The sequence below is a fragment of the Netta rufina genome, assembly GCF_964035555.1.
Source record: "Netta rufina genome assembly, chromosome: 19".
Taxonomy (NCBI): domain Eukaryota; kingdom Metazoa; phylum Chordata; class Aves; order Anseriformes; family Anatidae; genus Netta; species Netta rufina.
In genome coordinates, this window is record NC_140143.1 from 6,900,480 (window position 1) to 6,918,382 (window position 17,903).

The 17,903-nt window shown below is 35.8% G+C and overlaps 1 protein-coding gene across 1 annotated transcript in view; it reads left to right on the forward strand.

The window, feature by feature from the left end:
* Positions 1–17,903, forward strand: part of B3GNTL1 (UDP-GlcNAc:betaGal beta-1,3-N-acetylglucosaminyltransferase like 1) — a 123,951-nt gene that overhangs the window by 19,081 nt on the left and 86,967 nt on the right. The window contains exons 5-6 of the mRNA XM_084298332.1: positions 1,575–1,640; positions 15,996–16,091. Of these exons, the coding sequence (XP_084154458.1) occupies positions 1,575–1,640; positions 15,996–16,091 (162 nt within the window). The remainder of the gene's footprint in view (positions 1–1,574; positions 1,641–15,995; positions 16,092–17,903) is intronic.

Sequence of the window (17,903 nt, forward strand, 5' to 3'; positions counted from 1 at the left end):
CTTTGTATTGCCAGCATGTCTCAAATCTCATACTTTTAAGCAAGGTTAGTTCCTTATCCACATCCACTGCCAATATATGGCTATTAGAGCTTGTGGTTAAAGAGATGTTGGGTGTCTTTAGAAATGTAAAATGTGTGAGTGTCCATAAGAAATGTGTTGATTGCAACATCTGTCATGTAGTAGTTAGGCCATTTACAGTTTGAACAGGATTGAGTTTAACCCACTAAGAGTGTAAAGTGTCAAGTCGCATTATCAGTGTGTTTTTTTTTTTTTGTTTGTTTTTTCGTTTTACTGTGTTTTGAGTTACTGCAGGTTTCAGGTTTTGTTACCTCTTCAGTGTATGTACTCAGAGCTGTCACAGTGCTCAAGAATATGCTTCGCTTGGTTGTAGTCAGTCTGTATTTCTATCACCGATGCATTTGAACTCCTGTTGATAAATAATGCTATTTGTGATTGTTGTTGATAAGATTATTGTTAAGTAATAAGATTATTATTAATTATTGTTTTTGATAAGTAACAAGGTTATTGTTGATAAGTAACGCTATCTCAGAAATCACTGAAAGACTCAACCTAGGAAAGAAAAGCCTTATTCTATATATTGCACTGCTGGTGATTCTTATCTGACTGGAGATTGACTTGCATTGTGGAAAAGTGGTAGAAATAAGTGTTTTGCTGGGTTTTGTAGACACGTGCAAGTATTGCTTGGAAAATCAGAGACCTACAAAGAAAGGGTTTTTTACTCTTTGATGTTGCTTAAAGTTTGAGGACTCAACCTATACACAGCTATGACTGGAAGATTCTGATGAATCTGGTTAACACGCAACTTTAATCTCTCATTGTGTCTGCTTTTAGGTGACAACAGCAAGATCATTTAACGTCTTCAGCTTTTATACCACTAGCAGATACTCTAGACTGTTTTAGACTTGTCTCCTTATTCTGTCAGTCTGTATACATACAAGTTTGTAGCCTATCTGCTTGATTAGTAAGTTTGTGTGCTTTGAATGGGAATATGTGTTAGAAAGCAAGAATCTTAGTTTCCACATGAAATGAGGGCTTCATTTAAAATGAAGAACTTTTTGAGTTGATAATGTTATTAGCTATATCTGTTTTATTGGTATTTGTACTTTATAAATTATTTTACTTCTTGTTAGTGACTATCATCCTGCCATATACTCCTCCGTTGGCTCTCTTCTTTCCTACCTACATAGGTATTTTCACTTTGTGCATTTTAAAGAAGGCACTGAAAGCTTACTTGGAGAAGCTTTAGTGGAATGGTTTTCAATTATTTTAATCTATCAAAGTAGCAGATGAAAATAAGAATGCATTTAAAAAATGCTCTTTCTCATTTTTAACTCCACTTGCTCAGAGGCATTGAAGAAGTTAGATGCAAACGTGTTACTTCCGGCTCTTTGAAAGAAACAAGCAATGGGCACAGTGACTTTCATATTTGTTCCATTTGTACGTCTGACTGCAAGCCAGTAAAATGATGTTAACTTAACAGCATATTCTAATGTGTATCTGAGTACTGTACTGTGACCTTTTTATATTCAGTAACAGTGTGCTATTTATTGCAGGATGATGTGATGATGCCACAGAGGGTTAGACTGCAGTACGAAGCTGCCATTCAACACCCAAACAGTGTGAGTACTTTCTTGTGTGTGTTTGTGCTTTTCTTTTTTTTCTTTTACAGAGTGCCGGATACATCTTTAAAAGGATATGAAAATTTCACAGTAGGTCTGGTGGAGGCAGAGCAATACACAGTGTATTCTTTTCCTTTATTTTTAATCCTTGCATTGAATAGTAGCTTTGATTGAACTTCTTTTCCTCTATTTTTCGCTGTGTAGTAAACCAAACGTCATTATGACTGTGGTACCCTTTCTCAAATAAGTATACAGGTTTCCTTAGTGTGTATAACTTAAAGGAGAATGCCTTTTTGATATAGCTCTCCAAGGTAATGTGAAAAGCTATAAAGGATCAGTTACAAGAATGGTCTAACTGTTTGAAATATTTAAGAAACTGTAAGGAATGCATGTGTTATCATTAATAAACTGGCCTACAGTTAAATCAGTGTTTTTCCCTGGTGTCTGCAAAAGAAAACATTATTAAGTCGGATGCCATTATTTATTCTTGTGACATGAACTATCAAAGGCAATCTATGAAAGAGTTGTTTTATGATCTGTCTGATCATGATGTTAAATCAATTTCTGTGATTAAGTCAAATATCCCTTGGAGAGAATTTGTGTGTATGTACTCTTTACCTGAAAATAATAAACCAAAGTAATTTTCTATGACAGTTACTTTTTGTCAATATTACTGACATATACATTCCTTTATAAATCTGAAAACTGAGCTTGTACTCCTATCAATAATGTTTGGCAAAAATTGGTATAAATGAAATAAATCTCGCAAGAGAAAATGTCAGAGGTGTTAAAACTGTGTGCCAGAGGTTTCTGGTAAAGAAAGGGTATTTGACTTGGTCTGTGAAGAAGATATTTCCTGCAGTTCTTGGAACAAAATGGACGGTTTGAAGATTATCACTGTCTGGGAATTAAACACCATTTGAACTTTTCCTCCCCAAAACACTGACTTCAAAGAAGAGATTATTGCGGTTGTTTCAGCTAAGGAATCCCTGCCAAACAACCTGCTGCTTAGTGGTAGGATGTGTACCTGCTCATCGCAACACCTGTGCTAGGTCTCTGATGAAATCTGATAATTCTTACAATGTAATTTATGAAATTATAGTTTTAGTAGCACCTGAGTAGCAGTTAACCTAGTTCATATTATGAACATTAATAAAAAGATACATGGAAAGTTGTTTTTGTTCTGATATGAATCAGTTAATGTAATTCTGTAGTAAAATGCCAAGGAACCGGAGAGGCAAGTTGATCCAGTTAGCTTGCTCTGTGGAGACCAGTGTTAGGAGCTATCGTATTTCTTGCTTGTATGACTTCTGTATCTGTCTATTGAGACTTTTTTAATTAGACTAATTTCAACTAAACAGTTTGTAGGCTGTTTAAAAAACACTTCAACTGTTTTGTTTATATTCTGCTATAATTTAGTGTCTAACAACATTAGGTATGAGCCATTAAGTGGCAATTAAATAAATAGTAATGAGTGCCTGAACAGACTGAAGGGTATGTCTCCATGATATATTCCAACCAACACAAACTTGTTCTTCCTAGGCTCTAAGCTCTTCTGAAGCTGTGGTCCCGTTTTAGGGTGGTACTACTTGTCTATTTACAAAGCTTAACTTGTGCTTTGCACTTCTCTAAATAAAATTGTCTGGAGTCAGTTTGACTTAGTATGGGAAATCGGGGTTTCCACTTTTCAGTTATCTGACATTAATACAGAAAATATTCAATTCAGAGAAATGTAAAAAAAAAAAAAATCTCAAATGAATGGAAAAAAAGGCCTGAGATCTTAAGAAAAATGATAGGATGTGCGTGCTCCTCATAAGTCATAGATGTAGCACGTGTAGGAAGAGATGCTTATGTGAAGAATCCCTTCTGGGTTAATACTGTGTATTCCAGAACTCTAATTGAAAGGCCTGAAAGGAAAAATGGGAACATCTCCAGCTGCTCCTAAGGCATAAATGTATCAGTTTGGTCCAGAGACCCCCCTATAGTTCTGACATAACTTCATTTATCTTAAGAAAATAAGTGAGAACCTATCCACAAATACACATACCAATGTCAGGGTGCTCTGCTATTCTTTACAAAGTGATCTCTCTTCTGCCTTCAGAATCATCACACCATTCAATTTTCTGGCTTTTGAAGATGTTTGGGGAGGTTTGAATAAGGTTCTGTTCCGTTTTTGAGGTTCTGACTGTAGCGTAGTGGAGGGGCAGTGGAAAGCAGAAGCTTAAGAAATGCCTGTGAAGCAATGAGCTTTTTTGGTTTGTTCCTGAAATTCGAATTTGCAGACTTGGACTTTCCAGTATTTTGCAACTTTTCCTGACCTGGATTTATAGTTTAATTTTGACTTAATGTAGTCTCAATGTACTTACAGACATTTTGTTCCTTTTGTTTATTCCTAGCCATGCAAGTTGTTACCAAATGCCAGATTTGGGGACTAGTATTTCCAGTAGCTTCTAATATTGTAGGTTTTAGTCTACTGAAACCTATTGTTACTAACATAGATATACAAGTAAGAAAAATCTCCAACTTTCTCCACCAAGAGGAACTTTCTTCCAGAACCTAACTAATCCCTGAGGTTCTTCCTCATCCATGTTATTGTGAAGTGTAGATAGACTGCCTCACCCTGACTTGAAGTCTGGTCAATGAACAGTGGCACCAAAGATTCTGGATGCCTTTGGAATGACTCCTCAGCTGGGTGTTCTTCAAAGAAAGTGGTGTCTTGGCTTGCTCCCAGGATCAGGTAGTGGAGTTAACTGGAGTAACACTGCAGAAGCTCTTAGCTTTATCAGTCTAATTTCCTGTGTTGTGGACTACTTAATCAAGCTTTGAAAAAGCCAGAACAAAAGTTCTGCTCAACTCTCTTGAGCTTTTCTTATCTTGAGGACTTTCAAAAAAATAAAAATCCTGTAGGACAGAGTTATCCTGTTGTCGGTAACATTTACAGTAGAGGGTTTGGGATCTGAAAATGCAAATTACATTCAGTAAAATCATGTTGTATTAGTAGCTCTCTAGAACCACTGTCATCCCAACCTCTGGTGAATATACAAATATATTACATTATGTCTAGGTCTTGTTGACAGGGATTCTATAAATAGGACACCCTCAGAGGATACAAGTTTTTGAGGCTATTGATGATACGATAGCTACCAACCTTTTGGCTCTACTTGTCTAGTGCAGATGTGCACTTATGCAGCATATGCATGTGCCTTCAAATTGCTTATGCTCTTATCAGATAACGAATGACTTTGTTACTAGATAATGAATGATTGTGTTACTAAAATTTCTCACTCTAGTTTTTAGCAGCATCTATTCTATTTACTGCTCTTATCCCATTTATTCAGGATTACCCATCACAAATCATGTATGTTTTATTGGCAGCTAGTAAGTGAAAAGACTCAAATCACATTTCCACTGTTTCTGAGAAATTCACACCTTCCTATTTTATTTTACTTCTGGAGGAGGTCTGATGTTGTGTATATACTAGTTCTATTAAAAAAGGCTTCTGAATTTGGAGTAGCCCAGGAAATGTACTCTTCCAATGTTGTTGCCGAAACCACACACGCGCAGATGTGAACGATGAAGTCTTTCACACCTATGGTCCACATACATTCTGTTATTGAATTTGGGCCAAGTATTGTATTGGGCAAAGTGTCCTTTAAGAATTCCTAGGGCTTTTTGTTTCAAAGACAGATGAGATTTCTGCCTGCATCTGCTCCCAGATGATTTTGACTGTTTACAGTCAAAATCAATTGACCTTCTCATCTATCTTAGAGCCATACTGAATGTTTTTTGAACACCACATTGTTGTCTTGGCATGGTGAAGTGTTTACTCTTCCTCTCATCAGTGTTTAATTTGGGAATATGTGTGCCGTCACAATATGACTACATATGAACAGTATACAGCATCCAATCTTTATATCTTTCTTTCTGCAGAATTGCTTAGAAAATAAACAAGCTCTTCCTCGCTTCCTTGTCTTCCCAACAGCTGGCATCACAGTCTTGGTTATTTCCTTTTCTTTTCATTGGCTGAATAAGAGGTGGATTTGTACAAGTGTCAGAGTGAACACCTTTCTTTTGTTTTAAAATTACTAGCCTCTTTCCCAAACATACAGGATATTTAGGCATGTGAGAGAACATTGAGGTACTGTTTGCATTTTTTTCAATGAGAAATTCTCACTGTTTTGCATCTCTAAAGCAAATACTTGGCGTATGCTGTAGCTTGGATTTAGGTCAAGAACTGTAACGCCTCAGGCAATTTTAACCTATTGCATTGAATCTGTTAAACAACTGACTAAATTGTACATATCTTTGGTTAATGTGACCCTCAGGTAGTCGATTGGATTGAGCAAACTGGAGCAGTGCCTGATGTGCTGCTAGTTCGCAGACCTGCTCATCTGCCCCAGGGAAGCAGTAAACAAATACTGTGCAGTCAACAAATGAATTAGAGAAATGGACAAATGAATAAGGTAGTGGAGCTTGATCCTGTCTTTAAGGCACAACTTCAGGCCTGTCTTCCTCCCTACCCCCTCTGAACATCCAAAATTAACTAAACTTAGAAATGAAGTCTTATTTTCTTATTTTCTTATTGAAAGTTATGTTCTAGTAGATTCGTTTTTTGTATTGTTATTATACCCTGCCGTTCTGCTTGCCTGGACCTGTTGTATAGTTCTATTACATGTTTGAAAGACAGTGTTTTCTCTTCTCCATTTTCTTTACCTGTTCCTTATTTAGCACTGTGCATCTGGTTAGAGGTCACTATTTTTTTTTTCTTTTCTCTACTGCAGGAACAAGCATTTCATTTCCTTTTTCTGTAACTAAATGGATCTGACTCCACTCTAATGATAATTGATTATGTCTGTCCTTTTAGCTTCCACCTTATTCATTTAAACTGATATTTGAAATTGTAAGATTTTCTCAGTAGCAACAGAAAGCATACAATAAAATGAGTAGATCCTCTCTTACAGGTATAAATAATGTCTACTTCGTGCAACACTAAGACTATTCATTTTAATGTGGAACAGAACTTTTTTAAGAACAACATTCTGATTTTTTAGGTGGCTGTCATGATGATATTTAATTATTTTTCAAAATACCTGAAGGATGACAATGTTTCAATTGCTGCTGTATTGTTATGATACTGGGGTTTTATATATTAATCCATGGGAACACTGGGAATGGCTTAAAAATATTGGGCATTGCAGTGTTCTGATTGCAAAAAGACTAACAGGCGTTCTTGTATCATCTGTCAATGAGTTCCAAATTTTAGATCTAGCTCTTGTCCTTGAGGGGAGGGAGGTACTTCAAGGTAGTTTAGACCAGTTTTCATTCACAGTCCTGCACAGCAGAGCAGCTCTTTAAGTGAGAGTGTGCTCTGATTGTTTTGTGTACAAATAGAATGGTGCATGTAAATAGTTTGTTCTCAGTGTCTTGCTTTGCTGCATAATGAACACATTGCCTTCTCATCCATCACACATAGTGTTCACATCCAATTTATCTCAGGTATGCAACTGCACATGTAGAAACTCTTGTGGTAGAATTTGAGTGCAGCATCACTCCTTAGAGCACCGGCTTGTACAGCAGAAACTTTTCACTGTAGCATTTTGCTGAGCAGCTGTGCCATAATATATCAAATTAATGGGGCTCCTTTGTTTCTGCTTATTATCACAAGTCTGGAATAAAGACGGGATTGTTTTATTTATTTCGTGCCAGACCAGGCTGCTTCATGTTGAAAGAGGAGAATGGGATAAAAAATAAAAATGGGAAGAAAAATAAAGACGGAGGCCACCTTATAAACTAGCAGTCAACAGTAGCAGTTTGGGAGTATTGGCAGTCAGTGTGTAGTGATTACATTCCACATACCAACAGAGTTTGGTCACCTCTGAAAGATCTTAAAGCCTTTTGTTTGCTGTATCTTCTTATTAGTGTAATGTTGGAGTAGTCCTGAAAAAACAGATTGCTCCTTCAGACTGCATGCTGTGCCTCATCTGTATACTTTCTGTTAGGAGTCAAAATGATTATTATGCAGTCTGGTAATTACTTTGCACTTAGGCAAGGGTTTAGTCTAATGGACAAGATAGCCTTCTTTGCATAGCTAGAGCTGGCAAAACTGAGGTAATGCATATCTCCTGTACCTACATTTTAAACTAGTCTTTTGTTGCCTAGTACTAATTAGAATTGAGAAGCTCTAAATCTTGTGTGGATTTTCATACAATTACACCTGGTACTTATTTTTTCCCTAAACCAAAACCCATGAAAATGTAGAATTAATTTGCGGCTCCATTGGAGTTGCAAGTCTGTAGTAAGCTCATTGGGAAGTGACCTGAATTCTGAAAGTGTTCATGAACTATCCAGCAAATTTGGATAGCAGTATGACATTACACGGTAGAAATGTGTTCTGTACTATGCCATTCCTCATCTGCTTTTTTTGAGGAAGGGGTTAGCAACGCTTTTCTGTAGTGAGAGCCTTTATTCCTGAGGGATGAGTGCCTTTTCTCTACTTAAATTAGTGCTTTAGTCTGTATGCAAAATGAGGTGAGAGCACGTATGTAGTTTTGCAGGTGTGAAAAGATAATAAGCATATATGAAGCTTCACTAAACTGTCATTAAACATAATTTCATAATGTTGAAATGCTACCTTCATTTGGTGTGATAGTAAAGTACCTCCGTTTAAATTCTGTCCTTCCTGCGTGTAACGTGCAGGTGGCTGTTGGTAATCTCTCGTTCTATGTCTTCTACTCAAGTCCAGGTTTTACCAATCTCCTTGTTGGTGTTTCATCTTCCAGGTCATGCAGATAGTTTAACAGATTGTTCTTTGATAAATGCTTTTATTCTGGGCATGAACTTGATTAAAATCTTCATCATGTAGAGCTTAAGTAATCTTTGTTTCTCCTTAGTTAATTTGTATAACCTCCCCTTCTGTCTCCCTTACTCAGCACGTTTGAGGTAGGTCGCTGTGCGTTGCCCAGGCATGTCCTAGCGAGCAGTGCATCTAGAGTTTAGCTTCAATATAAGCGTTAATTCACAGAACATCTATCGAAGAGAAACAGATTGGATACTGGCACGTCTTGATAGGCGACCAGATCAAATTAGTTTGCTTCAATCTGTTTGTAGAAATTTGCTACAGTAAATGGGCTTAAGGAGATCTGAGGAATATCTGGTCCATGTTTGGCATGGACAGAGTGGAAAATGAATCATAGAATCATAGAATGGCTTGGGTTGGAAGGGACTTTAAAGATCACCCAGTTCCAGCTCCCCTGCCATAGGCAGGGATGCCGCCCACTAGATCGGGTTGCTCAGGGCTTCATCCAGCATGGTCTTGAACACATCCAGGAATGGGGCAAATGAACTGAAATTTTATTTTTGGGGTGCTAAAAATTCTCAATAGTCCAAAATCAGTTTAATTTTCATCCAGGAGAATAAAGTGTACAGATAAATGTTTTCATGAACTAGTGTTAATTATTCTGGGTGTTAGAACTTCAATACTGTGTACTGAGTTCCAGTGTACTGCATTGTCTTTACTTTTTTTCTCCACTCTGTGGAAAATGTATGTGACTATCCAATATAAATATTTTTTTTAACAATGTGAGAATTATTCTTACAGTGTTTTTCATTAATTGGGCCTTTCCATGTAAATCACCTAGATCGCTGGAGTTCAGCTGCATCTTCACTTTTTGTTAGACAACTTCCTTAAGATTCTGTTTAATTTGGTACTTCTGAAAAGCCACAGTGCTTTTCAAAGTCATGATGTCAGTTTAAGTCTGTTTTACGTTTTATCAAATATTCCAAATGAGAGACATCTCGACTTGTGCCACTTCGTGATTAAAGTTTTGTTTAATATGGCCTCCACATGCCAATAAACCCATCAAATGGTTGTTACTGGATTGTTGTTACATATTGATAAATGTCTGATTATGGAGATTTCAGAATATTTCTTTTTAAAAACTGTCTTGAAGTACGTGACATTTGAAAAGTAAGATTCCCTATTCCTCATGTTAGATATTTCTCTGTGGTGATAGCTGTTATTAATGCAATCATACTTTATGGAGCTACAGACACAACTTGGTTTTAAAACTGCAGTCATGCAAACATTATTGTCATCAATGATTATTCCTAAGCCTTATGCAAAGAACAGGTTGTTTAAACATTTTGTCAGAATTCAAAGTGTTTACTTCATTTGCAACAAGTTCATATTGCATGTGCAGTAGCCTTACTGTAAAGGTTGAGCCCTTAGGTCTTGTTTATCCCTGGATTGAAGATTTTGAATGAGGGTTTTGAGGATTTCTGAGGGGTGGTACTTTTTCCTAGCCAAACTAGTCATCAAAAGCACAGGAGCTTGCTCCTTCACCTTTAAAAAAAAAAAAAAAAAGCTTTCAGAAACCGCTTAAATTTGTGTTCTGTCATAATTGAACACAGTCTGAATTCTCACACTTCCCTGTTCAGACTTGCTGCAGTATCTCTTCAGTGATACTTGAAATTTTTCCAAAAATACTGTGTTCCTACTTCATGATTTTGTTTATTTGACAATGTTCTTTTAAAACGTGTGCATGATGTGATGCTCAGCAGTCTTCATTCTGATTGCAATGCTTTGACTTCTTGGGTTTTATGTGAATTTGCTGAAGTACATTCATACTTCCTTGGTTTTTAATTACTCTTTTTTATGTGCTGAAAATAAACCTGTAACATCCTGTTGTGGACTTTGGATTAGAACCAGTGCTAAAAAGAAAGTTTAACGGGTGTTCTTTTGAAGGAAAAAAAATAAAATAAAGACTGCTACAAGATAAGAACATCTGCAGAAATTGATACTCATCTGACCTAAGGGACTTCACTGGGGAGTCAGCACTATTAATACATTTTTATACTTACTGAAAGAACTTTAAATAGTCTAGGAGTTTGTTTTGTATCTTTATACCTAATGCAAATGCTTCACAGGTTTCGTGTATTGGAGAGGAAAAAGGACATATATTTTAACACCTTCTTTCCTGAGTATATCATATTGGAAAGATTTTAATGACATAAAAACATTCCTTTCATTTATTTTTATTTTTGATTACACTAAGTCACCTGAGTCTTTTTAAATGATTGAAGATACTAGTGGCTCTAATGATTCTGCTGCTTTAAAAAATAAAGGGTCCTGGGCCTCAAGACAAACACCATATAAGTTAAATAAGATCTTTTAGTACTTGTAACAACATCAGTTTAAAGTCTTGTTTCTAGTAAGATTAAAATCGAAAATGCTGATGGTTGGTATAAATATCTAGTCTGTTTAGCTGTTGCTGTGCCATGTAAGGGTGTTGTTAGTAACACAGCCTTTCAGTTACTGCGATGACCATGTACTTGTGTGGGAACTCAATGTAAAGTCTGCTCGGTAAATAGCTGTATTTTGTAAATCTCCTTTCATCTACAGCAGTCAAATCAAGCCTGAGCAAGCATGATTATTATTGACACAATTTTACTTCCATAGTGATTAGCATTTTACAGACAGGTTCTTAATATAGCACCATTTCAATTTGATGGAATATCACCCAGTAATACCCTAACTATATACATCCCATTACATTTTTATAAATTATGGATTTAGATAAAGTTTGAGCTTTAATTACGTGCTGTAGGTAAAAATAGTAAGAAGCAGAACTGAAAATGGAGCTGATAAATTTCTTCAACACAATCCTCCTTACTTGCTCCAGTGTTCTGCAAGTGAAAGAGGTTTAAGGATATAATTCCTATTATTCGTTATCTTTTAATTGGGTGAAGGTACAAATTAATAAGTGTAGTCATCTGTTCACATTTAGTTAAATGAGTGAAGCTGCTTATTGCCATTGGCAAAAATATAGTCCAATACTTAGGTATTTTAATAGTTAAATATTAGTTTTACAATCATTCCAGTTAGCATGAGAAACTCCTAGTTATTATGATTAAATTACAAAAAAGAAGTGGTAGAAATTTTTGTTAGTGATATTTCCAGTGAGAAATCAGTGATCTGACAAGATTCTGCTGGGTCATGCCCAGGCAAGTAACTGTTACTCTATAAGCACTATTCCATAAGACTACTTAAAAATTAAAAAAAAAAAAAAAAAAGACTGAGACAGTATAGGATTTCTCTTTCCATGGTAGATTTCTAAGTAACAATTCAAATGAATTTAATGAAGGGACGGTTAAACAGAATGCTGAAAATTTGGTGAGACTTCATAAAGCCCTGCGTTAACTGAAGGAGAGATTTGGGTATAAATGAGCAGAGCCTAGAAACCCTCTGGTATGTATAGCATGTTCCTTTTTTTAGTCTGGCAGGTTGTTCAGTGAACTATGCAGTGACAAAACTAAGATGCACAGAAGGATTTATGAAATGGCTCTGGTAGGATTTTTGGGCTTCAGAATTTTCAAGTCATGAAGGTTAGGTTAGTGGTTAGACTACTAGAGTTGACTGCATGGCATATGGTACCAGTACATGGTCCCTTCTGTGACTTTTAGAAAACCTGGGTTCACCCACATAGTTTTAGACTTGTAATTGAAGAACTCTGATTAGGAGTCTAGTCATTCTAACCTCCCTATATGAACAAAAGGGATATCTCCAGATTGCTTTTTCAGATTTTACAAAAAATGAGTTTTGTCTAGAGAAGTTTTGGATGCCCCATCCCTGGAAGCGTTTATGGCCAGACTGGATGGGGCTTTGAGCAACCTGGTCTAGTGGGAGGTGTCCCTGCCCATAGCAGGGGGGTTGGAATTAAGTGTTCTTTAAGGTCCCTTCCAACCCAATCCACTCTTATGTTTCTATGAAAATTAAGTCCTTGATTGTCAGTTTGTATGGTCATAGAATCATAGAATATGTTGTTTGTATGTATGTGTACAAGCATATACATGTATGTATTTACATATGTTTTATTTATATATATACAGTGGACAATAGGTGCCTAATACCTTATAGAGAATTTATGCTTTCACTTCTCTTTGTTCACTTCCCCTTTTTATAAAACTAAGATGGAAAAAAATGGATGGATAAAGTTGGAGACCAATTAGGTTTTCCTTCTTATTTCCTCTTTAGTATGACAGGCGGGTTCTGATCCATTGGCTGTCTCCCGAATAAGAGAGATTCTTTGTGTTAGAGGAAATTATAGTGATGTTAAAAAAAAAAAAAAAAGCCACATCTGCAGAAAATGTGTTGTTTTTAATTACTGTCAACTCATTTAATCTGTGCTTCCTGTCACCCACTTCTTTTTCCATTTATATGTGCGAGGGAAACACAAAACTCTAAAATGATGAAAATAAGAAACCTCTCTTTCTGGACATTGCATTTAAAAGCAAACACTAGTGAAAAGTTGGAACAAGTTCTGGCATGTAATTTGACGGCTGTTGTTGCTGCTGAGTATAGAACACTTGATTTATACACGTATCAGATATGCAAGCAATACTCTTGTATTTCAGTGGAACAATTTTGTAACTCACAGAACAGTGCATGTGCTCGTAGTACAGTTTTGTAATTTATGTAATAATCTAGTTCCTCTGAATATCATCAGAACCCTGAATTTTGTATTGATCAACAAGTAGTTGAACATGCTCATTAGATTTATAGTTTGCACATTATGGCTAACCCAGCGTGCTGTGACCAATTTAGAGCATCTGTTTCATGGAGAACCCAATTATTCTAGTTTTATTAATTTGACCGTTTTAATTATAGTTATTTTATGCTGGTTTTAATAGTTTTACAGTGCTCTAACTCCTAAAATGTTTAAATTTAGTGGCATAAAGTACATATCCATGACCAATTCTAATAATCTTAGTTAGATATGCTTTATTAACTTCACTCCTAATCATTGAAGTGACAGTTACTAGAGAGGAGACATTCAGATGCCTAACCACAGATGTATCTTAAGATGTCAAAGTAGCATTCTATCTGAGACCACCTAGACCTTTATAATTTTTAAATTTACTTGTATGGCTTTTCAGAATATGTATTTGTTGGTAGTTAAGGTAAAACCAGAAAACTATTTTATGATCTTAATATTTCTTATCCATCACCATTTCTTGCTGTGATAAGTTATAAATTATTTGGTATTTCCTTGCAGAGATGCTAGTGCTTATTTAAGTAAACAGCTCGATAAGCTATAAGCCATATTTCATATATGATACGAAGGCATTGTCTGTCTAGAAAATGAATTATCTAATGTGGTAGCAGAAAGGATTGTCATGTTTTTCTGTCCTGATTAGAGTTTTGTTGTTCCATGAAGAGCCATATTCCTTTGCCATGAGCCAGAAAAAATATTTTTTTACAGTTCATGTTACTGTTTACTATACAAGGCGATTAATACTGCATCACAGCATGTTCCTACTTGGAATCTGATAAGTACTGCATTTCTTGTATAACGTAGTTTAATCTAGGTATAGGTATAAGCCAGTATATAGTTAGCATTTGTAATAATACAAATAAATTTGCCTAATTAGATCAAAAAGTTGATTCTTGGATGAACTCAATTTTTGCATGGAAGTGGATATTCAAAATATTGAAAAGAAAATTTCTAATATGGAGAGTTTCTTTTACTTTCTGAGTCTGAATGGATGTAAAATAGGCCAGCAGGGATTTCATCGATGTGTTTTAAAATTTGTGAAAGAAGCAACAGTGAAAAACCTTTCACTTGAATTTAAAAGGAAATATTCAGTGAAGTGAATATAAAAGAGCTCTGTGAGACATGGAGGAAATGGGAACCGGTGTGCACTGCTTCTGATGCCACACCTTACACCGGGGAACCAGAGGAAGCCATTTGTACTCGAAATAAACCCGCTTCTGGTTGGATGAAAGAAGCTGGTTAAATGAGCCGTGCTGTACAGGAGCCGTACCGAAGGCTCAGGATGTGTTGCTGTGTGTGGGTGATATTTATCTTGCAGCTGTGTAAGGCAAGAATGCTAGTCACGAGTCAGAGTCCCATTGAGAAAGGAGTAGTATCACTAAAGAGGGAAAAGGTTGGATTTTTTTGGCTGAGGATCCAGGAATAAGTTTGATCGCATGGTGACAATTTCAAGATCTGTCTGTAAAACATACCTCTTAAGATGAGAGGACATACCTCTCATCATACCTCTAAACATACCTCTAAAAGCAGTCTTGAGTGATCTTGGTTCTAAAAAATGAAAAGAAAGCAGGAAGTCTTTGTGCTGTGCAAAACATTTCACTGTTATGGTAGGGTAGAGGGAAGTGCGAACATTTCACTTCTTACAAAGTGCTAGCTTTGTCAGGCATTTATAGTTATTTTCCTCACTTCTTACAAAGTGCTAGCTTTGTTAGGCATTTATTTTCCTGCTGTGTTGCAAGCTCAAAATGCAGCTGTTCACAATAATATGCATTTATACTGTTAAGTATATTTTCCTGCAAAGTCACTATAATTGAAGAATGTGGATAAATGATGTCTTACAGTACTGTCTCCTGCAGGAGGGAGATGCTGGCTTTTATGTGCCCTGCATATAGGTTTGGTATGGCCATGGAAGTCTTATGAAAGGCCACCAGGAGCACCAACTGTGGCTGTTTGGTTCCTTTGCTTTTAAGAAAGGAATTGTCATTTGTTTTCTTTGAAGAAAGATTTATTTTTTTCATGTGCTTGTGAAAATACAGGTTTTAAAAATAATTAGAAAGCCTTGTGGAAATAAAAATGTGTATGTGTATAGAGAGCATATTTAGGTAATTTTAAGAAAAAGTGAACTTAAAGTTACTACTATGGAGAACATTTTACCTGAGTTTTAAGCATATTAATCCCTCTCTTCCTCTGTGTTCCTCTAATTCCATATATGATTCAAGCATAGGACTGCTACATATGTATAATGATATCATTATCTAGATAAGGATACTATCCTGTATGTAAAGGAGAAGAAATTAGAATGAAATCTTAACTTCATCTTTATAGTAACTTCATCAGAGGTGTTTCATTCATCTATAATATCTGCTTTCCAACGCTCAAACTAGAAAAGAGTAAGAAAAACCAAAGATATGGTGTGTGTGTGTGTAAGTGTGATGTACTACTAAAGAAACAGAGAAAAGATTTTTGGTTTTAAAGTTTTGTTTCTAAATCACATTTTGAATTGTCTTCATATTTTCCATCAACCAGGTTTTCTTTCTCACGTTAATTCTCAGCACTGGTTTTACAGTTCTGTCTTTAGGGTTTGATGATGTTGGATTTGTTTCACTTGCTTCTAACTTTGGTGATTACAGAATGGAGGTTTTCAGATTTATAATCTTAATTCTTAAGATTCTTTATTCTTAATTTTCAGATTATGATTTTAATTCTTGGATTTCCTGTTTTCTGAATGCCTGTTTTGTGATCTTGTTTTGCTGCCATGTGGGTGCAGAGCAGTTCACACAGTGTTCATTTCATTTTGCCTTAGATTGTTGGTTGCCAAGTCAGAAGAGAGCCACCTATGTCTACTGAACGGTACACTCGTTGGATCAATAATCTGACTGAAGAACAGCTTCTTACACAGGTATTCTTATTTCAGCTGTGACTGAAATTATGGCAGAAAAATACAGCGAGAGGTTTATTTCGTTATTTATTTTTTGTTGTTCATTAGCAACGCTTGATAGTTTACCAAGACAATCAGTTTTTTATAATTTAAATGCTAGACTTTTAAGTAAGAGAAGTGTTTCTGGTACATATGATCACTATGTAATGATGACTTCACACTAAGTGAGATTGAAGCTTTCAATTTGAGGTTCAGAGTGAGCCTCACTTTTCTCACTGCTGTCTGTGGTTAAACATATATATTCATGTTCTAATAATTAGTTTAGGGTGTTCATTTTAAAATATATTTAAATACAAAAATTAAAAAAATTATATCTTTCTTTAGAAGATTTTTTTTTTCTCTGTGGGGTTTAGGTAATGACTACTTCTTTATCATTTTAAGTGTTTCTAGAGATCATTTCAAAATAGCGGTTCTTCAGGCATTAAACATAGTGCTCATTGTACATGCTTCTAAGTAAGATGCATCTTGTACGACCGAAGATGACAGTTTTGGCATAAAGAAAGGTTGTTTCGTTAGGCAGGCAGCCAATGCTGAACTAAAAGAGACTTTGGCAAAAACAAGTTAAACTGAAGAAATCAATCCAGCTTGTGGAGGAATGTGTGTGCTGAGTATTATAAGAAATCTAATGGATGGTTAGAAGAAAACATCCCAGCAGGCATTACGATTCAAGTATTTGGGATTGGGTTATGTGATGCTATGGTAGGAAGACATTTGCTTTTGATTTTCCTGGATTTAAGTGGCTGAAAAGATTAACGTATCCATGTTTGTTAGACTTCATTGTAAACTGTGTTGTGTTCCCCATTACCATAGTCCCCAAAGACATACTCAAAGGCTCTGGTATGGTTGTTGTAACACAAGAAGTAATCTGTAGACCTTGTTTTAACATCAGCAGTTGTATTATGGTTCTCTGTAATTCACCAAATGAAAGTAGTTACAGGAAAACTTACCCAGTGGAATATTTGGAATTGCCTTTGGGCAATTAGAAAAGATTATAGGTTTAAAACCATGAATTTATCTGACAGTGGTATCTGGATACACAGTAATAGCACATCACTATATTGTTGAAGGGAAGACAAAGAAACACTAGAGTATGCAATGTAGAAGCTTGTCCTACACAATTTTATGTGTTTATCTATCTTGAAATGGCCACTGGATGGAGCCTTTAATGAATTAAGCCAGAAATTTAAAAAAAGTACCCTAATTTTGAGATTACTTAGAGTCCAGTCAGTTGAGGGGTGCAAAATGAAAACTAGTTTTAAGATGGGGTTGCAAGTTGTCTGGAAGAAATTTTCTGGTGTACTGCTTCTGATAGTAAGGTATAAATTCAGTGACCTGGGAATTCCTGTGCAGTCTTATGTGCCTCCAAATATCTCTTGAAGACTTAACCAAACAACATGTGCAATCCATTATTTTTATGTATGATTTAGATTCACACATTTTACAACTAGATAAGGAATTTTGGAAAATATATTGGGACAGAAACTAGAAGGCTGCATAACAGAACATGCTACTTCTTGACAGATTTCTAAACAAGATGAGATTTGTATAATCACTCTGTTTATGTGTTCCTTTTTTGTATTTGAACCTGTTACCTGTTCTCCACCAGATTTAACATAGAGTTCCTCAAAGACTGTAGGTTTCTCAAAATTTTATGGAAGTGCAAAGCTAAATAGATGAAACTCTACTGCAGCAGCTAGAATTCGTATATTAAGCACCACAGAATCCACCTGGACAGAGAATTTAGGTGCTCGGTTATAAGACAAGCTTCAGCTG